We start from the raw sequence: 14982 nt of genomic DNA on the forward strand, positions 1-14982 counted from the left end.
GCAGCCTTGGTTAAAACTGCAATTTTCTCACGATTTACAAATAGTTGGAAACATTTGGCATATTGTAAGTACTCAAGTGAACAAAATAGATAACACTGGCCTACTGTCACAGACACGTCAGGTTCCAACCTCCACCAATCACAACGCACGCCATCTCCCGAGTACTGATCACTGCCACCTGCACCTCATTACCTCACTCATCATCACCAGTATAAAGCACACGCGCACACACACACAGCACTACTTGTCCGGTCTCGTTCGCATATACCCAGTGTGATGCTTACCTCAAGGACTACTCTTCATATACTTACCTGTCTCCAGCGTGTCTCCTTCCCATTGTGTTCCTCATCTGCTGTGTGTGTGTGTTTACACCAACGCCATTGTTCTCCAGCGATCTCCAGTCTTCAGCATTACTCCAACTACAAAAGAAAGGACAGTAATTATCTCATTCATATCTACTCCACGAATTCCAAGTATCTGTTCACTCACCTGTTTCATCCATTTGCTCTGCTGTGGTTAAATAAACTCTACATTACCTATTACGTCTGTGTCCGTCTCCAGTGTACTGTAACAGAAGACCAGACCAATACAGTCAACCCAGCATGAGCCTCCCGGATCCATTTCAGGAGCTGGTGGATACGCTTCGGCATACATTAACTGTCCATTCTCCACCACCAGCTCCTGATCCAGTTCATTCACCTGCACCAGCGGACACCGGTAGCACTGTCAACATTCCTCCTTCACTGCCTCCGTACGCCAGTCCCATGGCCAAACCGGCGCCCTACTCAGGATCGGCGGAGGATTGCAGCGGATTTCTGCTGCAATGCACACTGGTCCTGGAGATGCAGCCGCACCTGTACCCGAGTGATACATCTAAAATTGCCTTTGTCATCTCTCAACTCAGCGGTAAAGCATTAATGTGGGCTGATTCCATCTGGTCACAACAGGGTGCAGTTACGCAATCATTTTCAGCGTTCATCTCTCACTTCCGGGAGGTGTTTGGGAAACCCATCACTGATTCGTCTGCTGGTGAGAAACTTTATAATCTTAAACAAGGATCTATGTCTATCTATTACTATACTTTACAGTTCAGAACGCTTGCTGCAATCAGCGGATGGAATGAACAAGCGCTTATCACCACCTACCGGCAAGGATTGAATACTCGGGTACGGCTGCATCTCGCTGCATGCGAGGATAACATCGGCCTTGAGAAGTTCATCCAGCTTTCCATACGCTGCGCCACTCGCATGCAAGCGTGCATCCAAGAGCACCAGGACCAGTACAACATCAACGTGCCCTCCTGTCGATCCGAACCCGTCAGCACTCCAGAACCAGCCCAAGAACCCATGGAACTAGAACATTCACGATTATCTTCTGAAGAACGACGCCGTCGTCTGACTCTACGTCTCTGTCTCTACTGTGGTGAACCTGGGCATGTCATTGCTACAAGCCCCACTAGACCTCCACGACCCCTGGTGAGTGCCATTATTCCCGCTACACATAAAATGAAACCACTTACCACTGTTGTCACTCTTACTGCCGCCAATGTCTCTATTTCAGTGGTCGCGCTCCTCGACTCGGGGTCTGCCGGCAACTTCCTCTCTGGGGCCATCTGTCGTCAACTTCAACTCAAAACCACTCCGTCTCCGACAGTCTACAAGATCAACTCTATAACCGGTAGACCCCTCAGTCGTAAGAGCGTGTGTAAAGTGGCTGGACCAGTAACTCTCCAAGTGGGTCTTCTACACCGTGAGGAAGCTCATATGCTGGTTCTGGAGGAATCAACGGCTGACGTGGTTCTGGGGCGCCCCTGGTTGGAGCAGCATAATCCCACCATCTCCTGGAAATCGGGCGAAATCCTGAAGTGGGGCGACACTTGCTTCTCACGTTGCCTGATGGAACTTCCTCTTCCATCATCATCTCCACCTGATCTATCTCTCTGTGCCACTTCCATCGAAAGTCCAATGGAACAACGTTCAGTGGATATCCCCAAGTGTTACCAAAGGGTAAGATATACCCACTTTCCATCCCGGAGGAGAAGGCCATGGAAGACTACATCAAGGAAGCCCTCGCCCAAGGTTACATCAGACCGTCTACTTCCCCTGCTGCTTCCAGCTTTTTCTTTGTGGTGAAGAAGGACGGAGTCTTGCGGCCATGTATAGATTATCGAGCACTTAACAAAATCACTGTGAAGTTCCGTTATCCCCTTCCTCTCGTCCCAGCAGCCCTGGAACATCTCCGTGGTGCCACTATATTCACCAAACTGGACCTCCGCAGCGCGTACAACCTCATCCGGATACGTGAGGGGGACGAGTGGAAAACCGCCTTTATAACACCTACTGGACACTATGAATACCTCGTCATGCCGTATGGACTGGTCAACGCCCCCTCCGTATTCCAGGACTTTATTCATGAGGTGCTCCGGGAGTTTCTCCACCGATTTGTCATAGTCTACATCGACGACATTCTCATATACTCCCGGAGCCAGGCCGAACATCGCCAACACGTTGCGGAGGTCCTCAACCGTCTCCGTCAATTCCATCTATTCCTCAAGGCTGAAAAATGTTCATTCCATCAAGATTCCGTTTCATTCCTGGGTTATCACATTGACCACAGTGGCATCCGGATGGATGAGGGGAAGGTGGAATCCATCACTAACTGGCCAGCAACCACAACCATAAAAGAGCTCCAACGATTCCTAGGTTTCTCCAACTTCTACAGAAGATTCATTCAAGGTTACAGTTCTATCACCCATCCACTCACCAGTCTCCTCAGAAATAAACCCAAGTCTCTGTCCTGGACTCCAGCAGCCACCAACGCCTTTGAAAGACTCCAGAAAGCCTTCACCACCGCTCCCTTACTCGTACATCCAGACCCAGAAGAACCCTTCATTGTTGAAGTTGTTGCATCAACGACTGGAGTGGGAGCGGTGTTGTCGCATCAGCAGGGGACACCGAGTAGACTTCATCCATGTGCCTTCTTCTCCCGCAAGCTCAGCCCGGCGGAAGTCAACTACTCCATCGGTGACAGGGAACTTCTAGCAGTCAAACTCGCATTGGAAGAGTGGAGGCATTGGTTGGAGGGTGCTAAACATGCTTTCCTGGTGTTAACAGATCACAGGAACCTCGAATACCTTCGGTCTGCCAAGAGACTTAACCCCAGACAAGCCCGCTGGGCTATGTTTTTCTCCCGTTTCAATTATACAATCTCCTACCGTCCAGGGACTAAGAACGTTAAAGCGGATGCTCTCTCCAGACTCCATGCTCCTGAGGAACAAACTGAGGAACCTGAACCTATCATCCCAAGCTCCCTCATAGTAAGTCCCATCACTTGGTCCGAGGAGACGATCCCCTCCTCCAATGCCTCCACAAACCCTCCGCCGGGCTGTCCACCAGGCTTGCTCTACCTACCACGGACTAGTCGCACTCCCACCATTCACTCGGCTCACACGTCACTTGGTACTGGTCACCCGGGGGTCAATGAAACCCTCTCGTTGCTAAAAGAACGCTTCTGGTGGCCAGGAATGGCTTCTGATGTCAGAAGGTACGTGCGGGGCTGTAGGGAGTGCGCCATTTCCAAGTCACCTCGTCATCTGCCATCTGGAAAACTCCTTCCTCTGCCCGTTCCAGAACGCCCATGGTCACACCTAGGAGTGGACTTCATAACCGATCTCCTTGCTTCAGACGGTAATACCACCATCCTAGTTGTAGTTGATCGTTTTTCTAAATCCTGTCGTCTCATTCCACTCCCAGGATTACCAACTGCCATGGAGACAGCCGAAGTATTCTTCAATCAAGTTTTCAGATACTTCAGAATACCAGAGGACATTGTTTCCGACCAAGGTCCACAGTTCATATCGAGAGTGTGGAGATCTTTCTTCTCTCTCCTAGGTGTGGCCGTTAGCCTGACATCCGGCTATCACCCCCAGTCGAACGGGCAGATGGAAAGGAAGGTACAGGAAATAGGCCGCTTCCTACGTACCTTCTGTCACGACCACCAGGACTCCTGGAACCAGTTCCTGGGTTGGGCCGAGTACGCTCAAAACTCCCTCAAGCAGTCTACTACAGGACTTACTCCGTTCCAGTGCGTACTCGGCTTCCAACCCCCACTGTTCCCCTGGGATGGGGAACCCTCCAACGTTCCAGCTGTGGATTACTGGTTCCGGGAGAGCGAGAGGGTCTGGGACTCAGCTCACCATCAGTTGCAACGAGCCCTACGCAGACGCAGGATGGTAGCCGACCTTCGACGATCTGACACCCCTGTCTTCCAACCTGGTCAGTTGGTCTGGCTATCTACGAGGGACATCAGAATGCATCTGCCCTGCAAAAAGCTGAGTCCCAGGTTCATTGGCCCATTCCCCATCATCAAGCAGGTCAACCCTGTTACATACCAACTTCAACTGCCACAAGGGTATCGTATACACCCCACTTTCCATGTGTCACTACTCAAGGCTCACTGCCCTTCTGTTTCCCCCACAGGACCTGACGTGGTTCCCGCCGAACCCCCCCTTCCACTCATCCTGGAGGACGGAACTGCCTACGAGGTTCATGAGATCTTGAACTCCCGACGTCGTGGTGGCCAACTTGAATATCTGGTGGATTGGGAAGGATATGGTCCAGAGGAACGTTCCTGGGTCCCAAGGAACGACATCTTAGATCCCAGTTTACTCCAAACCTTTCACGACAATCACCCTGAGAAGCCGGCACCGCGGGGTAGAGGACGTCCACCATGGCGTCGGGGTTCTCGGCCCTCAGGAGCGAGCCGTGGAGGGGGGGGGTACTGTCACAGACACGTCAGGTTCCAACCTCCACCAATCACAACGCACGCCATCTCCCGAGTACTGATCACCGCCACCTGCACCTCATTACCTCACTCATCATCACCAGTATATAGCACACACACACAGCACTACTTGTCCGGTCTCGTTTGCATATACCCAGTGTGATGCTTACCTCAAGGACTACTCTTCATATACTTACCTGTCTCCAGCGTGTCTCCTTCCCATTGTGTTCCTCGTCTGCTGTGTGTGTGTGTTTACACCAACGCCATTGTTCTCCAGCGATCTCCAGTCTTCAGCATTACTCCAACTACAAAAGAAAGGACAGTAATTATCTCATTCATATCTACTCCACGAATTCCAAGTATCTGTTCACTCACCTGTTTCATCCATTTGCTCTGCTGTGGTTAAATAAACTCTACATTACCTATTACGTCTGTGTCCGTCTCCAGTGTACTGTAACACCTAGTGTTTTTTGGATATTTTACTGCAAAATTCTTACATATTGCACCTTTAACTACATATTTCGTTTTTACGAGAAAAGATGACGTTTTAATGACATAACATCTCAATTTTACGATAAAAGATGTTAATTAACATAATTGAGTGGGAAAAAAAAAATATTATGTGTGTGGCAGCAATGCGCCACTGATGTGGCCAGGTAAACCCTGCTGAGTTTAAGAAGAGACAACCGTGTTTAAATGCTGAGTGAATCTGCTAAAATATTTACTAGCTTTAAGCTTACAGTTTAATAGGCCTACTAAAACATTCTCTGTTCTATTATTTTACTTGAGTTGTTTAATGCAATGTCTAATTAAAAGCAGCGACATATAGAATGCCTAATGTTGGTTTTATTGCTTGTGTTAGGCTACATGAGATGATGAAGTGATTTTTTGTCTACCTCATGTAGATTTAATGCGGGTTCGGGACGCAGTTTTTATGTTGGTCGGGTACGGGCTAAAATTAGCATTTGTGTCGAATATCGGATCGAGTGTGCTTTTAATAACTGCGGGTGCGGGTCGGGTGCAGGTTTATCAAACAGGACCCATGCAGGACTCTGATTTGGATATCAGTGCTAAAAGAAAAAAAAAGGGAGTGTAGTGCAAATGCTGATTCCTTCGTCATTTAAACAGCCTCCCACTGGTAATTCAGATCAGGCCAAAGCAATAACAAATGCCATTGGCGTTTTTATAGCAGCAGATCTATGACCATATTCAGTTGTTGAAAATACAGGTTTTAAACACATTGAAGGTGATGGAGCCCCGGTATGAAATTCCTTCTCATCCACAATTTAGTCAGAAAGTCATACCAGCCCTTTATGAAAAAGTAAAAGCTACTGTTGTCCACGGCTTGGCCAAGGCATCTGCTGTCACACTCACGACTGATGTGTGGACATCAAGAGCTAACGAGAGCTACTTAAGAGTGACTGCTCATCGCATCACCCCCTGACTGGAACATGGTTTGTCATGTTCTGCATACTCGACCCATTTATGAACAACATCCAAGCACAAATCTGGCAGAGGGACTTAATCAGACAGTGTTGGAATGGAAGTTGGAGAGAACAGCAACTACAGTTCCTGTCACAGCAGACAATGCTAGAAATATTGTTAATTCAGTCCATGAAGCTGGACTGGACCCCCAAATTGGATGCTTTGTGCACACAATTAATTTAGCATCACAGAAAGCAACAGGACTCAGCCAGGTATAAAGAGTGCTAGGCAGAATGTCTTTTTTTTTTCACCGTAGCCCAACAGCAGCACACATATTGGAGAGCAAACAGGAGATGTTGACCCAACGTTCAAGGCCCTTCTTCATGTGGATGATGCCTGTTTTTACAGAATCTACAACAGCCTCATCACAGAGATTGTAACCATGGAAGAAAAACAGGTATTCATTTTCTTGCACATAAAATGTCTTCATTGCTTAATTTGAAACACTTGCTGCTACAGTGTCAGTAGTAAACAGATATTAAAGTTTTGTCATTTTATTTTGCAGAGTGAGGAGGCCACGGGGCAACAGCAGTCAGTTAATCTCCTGAGAGAGGACACCCAGAGGCATCTGAATCATCTCCTCCTGTCAAGAAGCCAGCCATGGCTCAACTGTTTGGTGAGATCTTCAAGACTCAGGTGGGAAAAAAGCCTACTTTGCAGCTGGTGAAGGAAGAGGTTCCCTCATACAAGGCAGTGGACTGCATTTCCCTGGATTCCAACCTACTTGTATGATGGATGACCAATGAGTCCACATATCTTCCTATTGCCAAGTTAGCAAAGCGCTACCTTGCTGTACCTGCTACCTCTGTCCCTAGTGAGAGGGTATTTTCTACAGCAGGAGACATTGTTACTGCCAGCGGATCTTCCCTTTCTGTGGACAGTGTAGACAAGTTAATTTTTCTGACAAAAAACATGAAAGTTGAATGAAACTGAACAGGGCTATGAGCTGGAATTGTAATGTTGTTCTTTATACAATGTGTGGAAAAGTTAGGTTCTTAAAAAAAAAAAAAAGAAAGAAATCTGAGTAGGCCTACAAACTGAGATTTACTGTTCTGTAGTTATTTATACATAAATAGTTATTTATACATTTTATTTTTTACTACATTTTATATTTTATTTAATTTATTTGAAAATTATTTTATTTATTGGATAACTTCTGTTTTATTCTATTTTATTTTATATATTTTATTTTTGTTATTTAAACCAAGCAGGCATTTTATTTAAAACTGTTTTTTTAAAAAATGTAAATGTAAATGTTGATGTTTACAAATGTTAATAATAATAAATGATGTTAATAATAAACAACAAGCAATTTTATGTTTTGCATTTCTTCCCCCTAACTGCACCCCTAAGGTATTGTGTTGTTTTATCTGGTTTGCACTTTAAATAGTCTGTGAAGTCAAATGGAATGATGTCTACAGCAGGACTTCTTAGTTGGTTTCTTTTGAGGCCCAGATTATAAAAATTAATTATATATACAATTATTCAAAATGAACCGTTTCATTTTAAACAGACAGTTTACCCAAAATTGAAAATTATTTCATCAACAACTCAGCTTCATGTTGTTCCAAACCCAAAAGACTTTTGTTTAACTAAGAAACCTAAGAGATTTTTGTCCCTCTGCTGAAAGACCATTTTGCCAAAACATTTAATTGTTCAAAAAGTTCATGAAGACATTGTAACAGAAATCCATAATAATTTGTTGATTTAGTCTTTTGAAAAGATGCAGTCACACTATATAATGAACAGATTCAGTTAAGCTTTTATTCACATATAAACATTGATCAATGCACATACGTACATAGAGGACATCAAATATGATAAACCATCCTCAACCATATTTGCTTGATTCACAAGAACAAACCTCATCCGACTGAAGTCTGACATCACGTCACTATTTCTGGGTCCAATGCTCTTATCAGATCCCAATAGCAAACAACAGACAGTGCTAAATAACCCTCACAGTGTATTGTAGTACTACCAAAAAGTCATGATCTAACCTTTATCACCTCACCATATCTCAGTTGGCCAGACAGTGATTCTTTTTTTCTGAATCGCTAAAATATTGCTGGCCAGATAGTGTACATAGTGAATTTTTAAAAGCTTAGATGCTGTCCTATAAAAGAATAGTGCTTACAAAAGGCTGTTGAGATAGTATTCTTAATGTAGATCTGGACCCGGAAACAGTATTTGGCATGTCATGACTCAACAAGCAGATTGTTCTTGTGGAAGATCAAACATGCTTGCATAACATGCAAGAAAAAACCTCATTGATTCTTGTTTGATTCTTTGTTTACAATATTTGACTTGCTTTATGTGTGTGCAAAAGCAGTTCATTATACACCGATCAGGCATAACATTATAACCACCTTCCTAATATTGTGTTGGTCCCGCTTTTGCTGCCAAAACAGCCCTGACCCATTGAGGCATAAACTCCACTAGACCCCTGAAGGTGTGCTGTGGTATGTGGCACAAAGATGTTAGCAGTAAATCCTTTAAGTCCTGTAAGTTGCAAGGTGGGGCCTACATAGATTGGACTTGTTTATTCAGCACATCCCACAGATGCTCGATTATATTGAGATCTGGGGAATTTGGAGGCCATGTTAACACCTCAAACTCATTGTTGTGCTCCTCAAACAATTCCTGAACCATGTTTGCTTTGTAGCAGGGCACATTATCCTGCTGAAAGAGGCCACGGCCACCAGAATACTGTGTCCATGAAAGGGTGTACATGGTCTGCAACAATGCTTAGGTAGGTGGTACATGTCAAAGTTACATCCGCAAGGTTTCCCAGCAGAACATTGCCCAAAGCATTACACTGCCTTCTTCCCATAGGGCATTCTGGTGCCATGTGTTCCCCAGGTAAGCAACGCACACGCACCCGGCCATCCTTTATCAGACCAGGCCACCTTTGCTCCGTGGTCCAGTTCTGATGCTCACGTGCCCACTGTTGGCACTTTTGGTGGTGGTGGAAAGGGGTCAGCATGGGCACCGTGACTGGCCTGCGACTATGCAGCCCTATACACAACAAACTGCGATGCCCTGTGTATTCTGACACCTTTCTATCAGAACCAGCATTAACTTCTTGAGCAATTTGAGCTACAGAAGCTTGTCTGTTGGATCAGAAAATGTTCACTTGCTGCCTAATATATCCCACCCACTAACAGCTGTCATGATGAAGAGATAATCAGTGTTATTCGCTTCACCTGTTAATGGTCATAATGTTATGCCTGATTGATGAATAAAGTCTATTCAGAAGACATTAACAGTCAAATATTTGGTGTAATGGACCTTCAAATGGAGGGACAGATATGTCTCGGGTTTCATAAAAATATTTATTTGTGTTTCAAAGATAAATGAAAGTCTTATGGGTTTGGAACTATACAAGGGTGAGTAAATGATGACAGAATTTTAATTTTTGGGAAATTCCTTTAAATGTTGATTTTCAATATCATTTTTAACATTTCAGGGCAGTTATTTTACAGAAATAATACATTTGATTGAATAAGACGTGATTAGATGTATGTGACTGTGCTGGTTCATGTTGGTAAACTAGGAAAGCTTGAACTATGGTCAGATTAACACATGCACTCCACTCTGACTGCGAACTGCTAATTGTAGATTGCTTATTTTTATCCATTGTAAAATACTTTAGTACTTTAAATAAGTTATTTTTTCATTTCCTACAAGTTTTCCTGTATTTTTACGGTGGTACTTTGATGCCAAAGGCTAAAGTGATTATAACCTTTCTCACTCAATCATTGCTGCGAGTGAGTTTAGCTGTATACTTAAACCCTTTCCTTTACTAGAGCGATAATATTTTCCTACAGGCTAACTCTGAACCTCAGATTCAGTTGCCCTCTTTTACGGTATGTTACTGAGGCTCTGACTCATTTTTTCACATATTATGATTCTGTTGTGTTGAAGCTGCAGTGCCATATTGAACATTTAAATAAGTCCTATTTTGCTTGAAAGTTTCAGCAATTAGAAATTAAAATTTCATATACTACATTTATTGTAGGATGTGATTTAGTAAAATAAGAGAATTGGTTAATAGAGTTCAACACATTTTGCGATATACTATGAAACACGTGACTTGAATTCCAGATTTACAAAGATTTACAGTCTTGTAGGTCAGATTTGAGTGCTCAGTGGGGAGGATGCAGCAAACCTCTGGCATTTTTATTTGAGCCTGAAGCATCACTCTGCTACTATGATCCAGGCAACTTATTTGTCTATTTAAAATGCTGAAATGATAGGTGGATAACACTGATGTAGAAGCACCTAACCATGGTTGTAAGACTAAACTTGACATAAACTATAAACTTGTCCCTAAAATCTGATTGGTTGATTGGAATGTTCTAGGATCAACAAAGATGAAGAAACACTTGGTGACATGACGTTCACGCTCACCTCTAGAAATTTGCATGTGCAGTATAAATACTACACACTGCAGATATTGTTAAGGCTGCATGACAGTATGCTGTTTTGATAATTGCCATTTTTTTGTGTGTTTTATCAGGTAATAAATTCTCCTCGTCCCATGCGCGTTTCCTGGTGGCTGGAGTGTGGTGTTATGCTGCAGTGTTTGCAGTAGGTCCGCTTTCAGGCTGGGGTCAGTACGGGTCAGAGCCTTACGGCACTGCCTGCTGTATTGACTGGCACGCTCCCAGCTACAGCACACCTGCCATGATCTACATCATCTGCCTTTTCTTCTTCTGTTACATTGTACCCTGCACCATCATCATCCTCTCCTATACTCTCATCCTTGTGACAGTCCGGGGGGCCCAGCATGCAGTGCAGCAGCATGTCTCTCCTCAAAACAAAATCTCCAGTGTGCAAACACTTATTGTCAAGGTAAGAGTTAATCGGCAGTGTTGATTGGCAAGTCCTGCAGACTGGGGTGTCTAACGAGTTAATTTCTCTAAATCCAAAAAAAAAAAAAACTCGCTTGTTTAGTGCTTTTCACAATACATATCGTTTCAAAGCGGTTTTACAGAAAATGCATGTCAATAGTACAATTTGGAGTGATCTGTTATCAGAGGTGCAAGCTATGTAATTTCAGAAATGTACATATACAAATCATGCAGTTAGTTTTACATTTACATTTATTTATTTGGCAGACGATTTTATCCAATGCGACTTACAAGTGAGGAATACAATAAGTGAGTCATCACGAAGACACAAGAAGTGCTCACAATACAAATTTCAGACATTGCTCAGAGTATCATAAGCTACAATAGAGAGGGATTAAAGGAAGTGGTAATGAAAGTATAGGTTTTTTTGATTGTTTGTTTGTTTGTTTGTTTTTTAAGATGAGATTAAGTGCTCACGAAAGAGATGAGTTCTTAGCTGTCTTTTGAATATTGCCAGGGATTCTGCATTCCGGATGAAGGCAGGAAGATCGTTCCACCAGCATGGAGCAGTGTACGAGAATGTTCTGGAGAGTGATTTTGTACCTCTCTGTGATGGTACCACGAGCCTTTGCTCCTTTAGTGAGGGGGGTGCTGAGACTGTGGTAGATCTATAAGCAAGCGTCAATGCCTTGAACTTGATGTGAGCAGCAAGTGGTAGCCAGTGCAGAGAGATGAAGAGAGGTGTAACGTGTGCTCTTTTGGGCTCATTAAAGACCTGCTGCAGCAATCTGAATCATTTGTAGAGGCTTGATTGTGCATGATGGCAGTCCAACCAGAAGAGCATTACAGTAATCAAGCCTAGAAATGACCAGGGCCTGAACGAGAAGTTGTGTTGCATGTTCTGTTAGAAAGGGCCTGATTTTCCTGATGTTGTATAGTGCAAATCTGCATGAACGAGCTGTCTTTGCAATGTGGTCTTTGAAGTCAGTTGGTCATCAAGATTACTCCAAGATTAGTTAACAATCTATTAATTCAAACAATGTATTAATTTAAAGCAGAAACAATGAGTTTACTGAAGTAATGAATGCATGTTAACAATGATTAGGATATATTGGAAGATTTGCATTGGTGCATGTTGATCCAGAGTTGTGTCATATCTGGTATATAATTTTGGCTTAATTTTCTCTTAAAGAAAATGGTGTCATTGTCCAGCTTAAGTAAATTCAGTATTGATTCATTCTGTTGTAAGAATCAATAGTTATTAATTTAGTTAATTTATCAGTAACACTTTACAAATATAGCTGCAAGCAGCAATTCGGGGCCAAGCCCCAGAAGGGGCAGTAGCGCAATACGGAGCAGGAAGAGCAAAAACAGCAGAAATTGAATGTACATGCAAAACAGCTGGTTCAGAAGGACAGGTGGAAATGAAATGAAAATCAATAGAAGTTCAGAGAATGAACAGGGAATGAACTAAAAACACTTGTATCTCATTCAAGAGGAATAAAGATTAGTACAATGCTTATTTGGATAAAAAAGGTATCAAAATGACTCATTACACACAATTGTATAAAGGAACCCCACACGGGATTCGAACCCACGACCTCCGAGTCCAGTGTCCATTTCTCATCTCATTGCACCACTGTGCAGGTGAATGTTGGCACACCTGCCGAAGTTCATTAGTTCATGTGAAAATGAACTCAAAATGAAGAATTTTTATTAAACTGCACTGAATGTTATATTTAATAACTACTTTAGATCATTCTGCAGCTCATCATGCTGTAGCGCAATACAGAGCAGGAAGAGGAAAAACAGCAGAAAATGAACAAACATGAAACAGCTGGTTCAGAATTACGGGCGAAAATGAACTCAGAATGTACATAAGCTTAGATGAAAATGAACACAGCATGAAACAAAAAGCATTTATTTCTAATCCAAGAGGCAGTAAAGGAATCAAAACACACTATTTCATAAAACCACTCCACCTGGGATTCGAACCCACTATCTTGGGGTGCAGAGCTCATCAGGTAACTGGCTTTACATATTGAGCTACTTGAGGATGCACATTCAACAATCTGTGGAAGAGAACTTTTAGTGTAAGAAAGAATTTACAAAAAAGCATTACTTAGCATGTTAACCATATTAGCATGCTAAGCTAACTTAATGCTAATGAAGCTCATGGTTAACTTGATAGCTGAAGAGCCACATTAAAGAGAATGACAACTGGTTAGCATGCTAAGCAATTAGCATGCTAAGCTAACTAGCATAAGACAACAAACACAAGCAAGGTCACATTCAGAGATGAATATCTTGGGAATGGTAGCGAATATCAAAAATCCGTTCAGTCATTTCTGTGCGGCTCGGTCCAAAGATCACCTGAGCTGATTTTGGACAAAATTGGACAAAAATTGTAGGAGGAGTAGTGAAAAAATGGAATACTGTACTTTTCAAAATGGCCACTACTGTACTGGGTGGAGTCTTAATGTAAGATATTGAATGTGATCAGTATGAAGAGAGGAATCAGTTGTATTGACATTCATTTTTCTGGAACAAAGGGTTCAAAAGTTATAACCTTTACAAAAGTGAATATTTGAACTGGTGGTGGCGCTATAGACTTAGTCCTAGATACTCCAAAGTTGGTCAAATTACTTTTAATTACTATCACTACAAGCATGCCAAATTTGATAATTTTCCTTCTTATGGTTCATTGATTACCATACAGGGGGAAGAAGAATAACTACGAATTTGGACATAAAGGAATTGCATGTGATAGCTTCAGATTAGACCAGTTTTAGGCAGAATGCCTAGAACAGACACAAGTTCTGCATCTTTTCCTGCCACAGTACCTCATGCGGTCTGGGCATGTGTCACACTGAGTTTCGAACCCACGATGCAGAGCATTCGGGATCCGTGGCGTAACACATTGAGCTAATCAGCCATGCAAGTTCATCAGTATGCTAAGCAGAGGTTTCAGTGTGAGAAAGAGTTCACAAAAAAAAAAAAAGCTTCATAGCATGTTAACCATATTAGTATGCAAAGTTATTTAATGCCAACTAAGTTTTGGTTAACCTGTTGACTGAAGACCACATTAGAAAGAATTTAATAGTTTAGCATGCTAAGCAATTACTGTGCTAAGCTAACTAGTATAAGACAACAAACACAAGCAAGGTCACATTCAGAGATGAATATCTCGGGAATGGTAGCGAATATCAAAAATCCGTTCAGTCATTTCTGTGCGGCTCGGTCCAAAGATCATCTGAGCTGATTTTGGACAAAATTGACCAAAATTTGTGGGAGGAGTAGCGAAAAAACTGTTTTTGATTTAATTCAATATGGCAGACAGGTACATTTAAGGAAAATGACAAATGACACATTGTCGGAATCGGCATAAACCAGGGAATAAAATGACATAAAGCAGACAAATTTTGGATAATGTTTTCAAAAGTTATAAGCAATTTTGCAAAAATCATTATATCTGTGGAACACTAGGTGGCGCTGTGCTGAAACTTCTCATGTACCTTCAGGACACTCTGATGGTCATATGTACCAAATTTTGTGATGATATGTCAAATTGTTTAAAAGTTATTGCAATTTATGACAAAATTCAAAATGGCGGACACGTGGTTCATCCGATGTTGACGAATTTGATATCCTCGGATTCGGCATGGCACAGGGAATCCATAGACACCAAGATCTTGATTTTCTAATAAAGTGTTCAAAAGTTATTGGCCAAAATAGCCATTTTTCAGATCTCATGACCTGTAGGTGGCGCTGTTCCCAAATTTGGCATGGAACCTCAGATCATGGTCTTGATCAAGTGTTCCAATTTTAGTTTTGATTGCTCAAAGTTTGGCCGAGATAC

At 42.7% G+C, this 14982-nt stretch overlaps 1 protein-coding gene across 1 annotated transcript in view; it reads left to right on the forward strand.

Moving 5' to 3' along the window:
• The window catches only part of opn7b (opsin 7, group member b), a 101063-nt gene that overhangs the window by 42763 nt on the left and 43318 nt on the right, over nucleotides 1–14982 (forward strand). The window contains exon 4 of the mRNA XM_067372122.1: nucleotides 10790–11124. Within this exon, the coding sequence (XP_067228223.1) occupies nucleotides 10790–11124 (335 nt within the window). The remainder of the gene's footprint in view (nucleotides 1–10789; nucleotides 11125–14982) is intronic.

Source organism: Chanodichthys erythropterus, chromosome 20 (genome assembly GCF_024489055.1).
Source record: "Chanodichthys erythropterus isolate Z2021 chromosome 20, ASM2448905v1, whole genome shotgun sequence".
In the NCBI taxonomy this organism is placed as follows: domain Eukaryota; kingdom Metazoa; phylum Chordata; class Actinopteri; order Cypriniformes; family Xenocyprididae; genus Chanodichthys; species Chanodichthys erythropterus.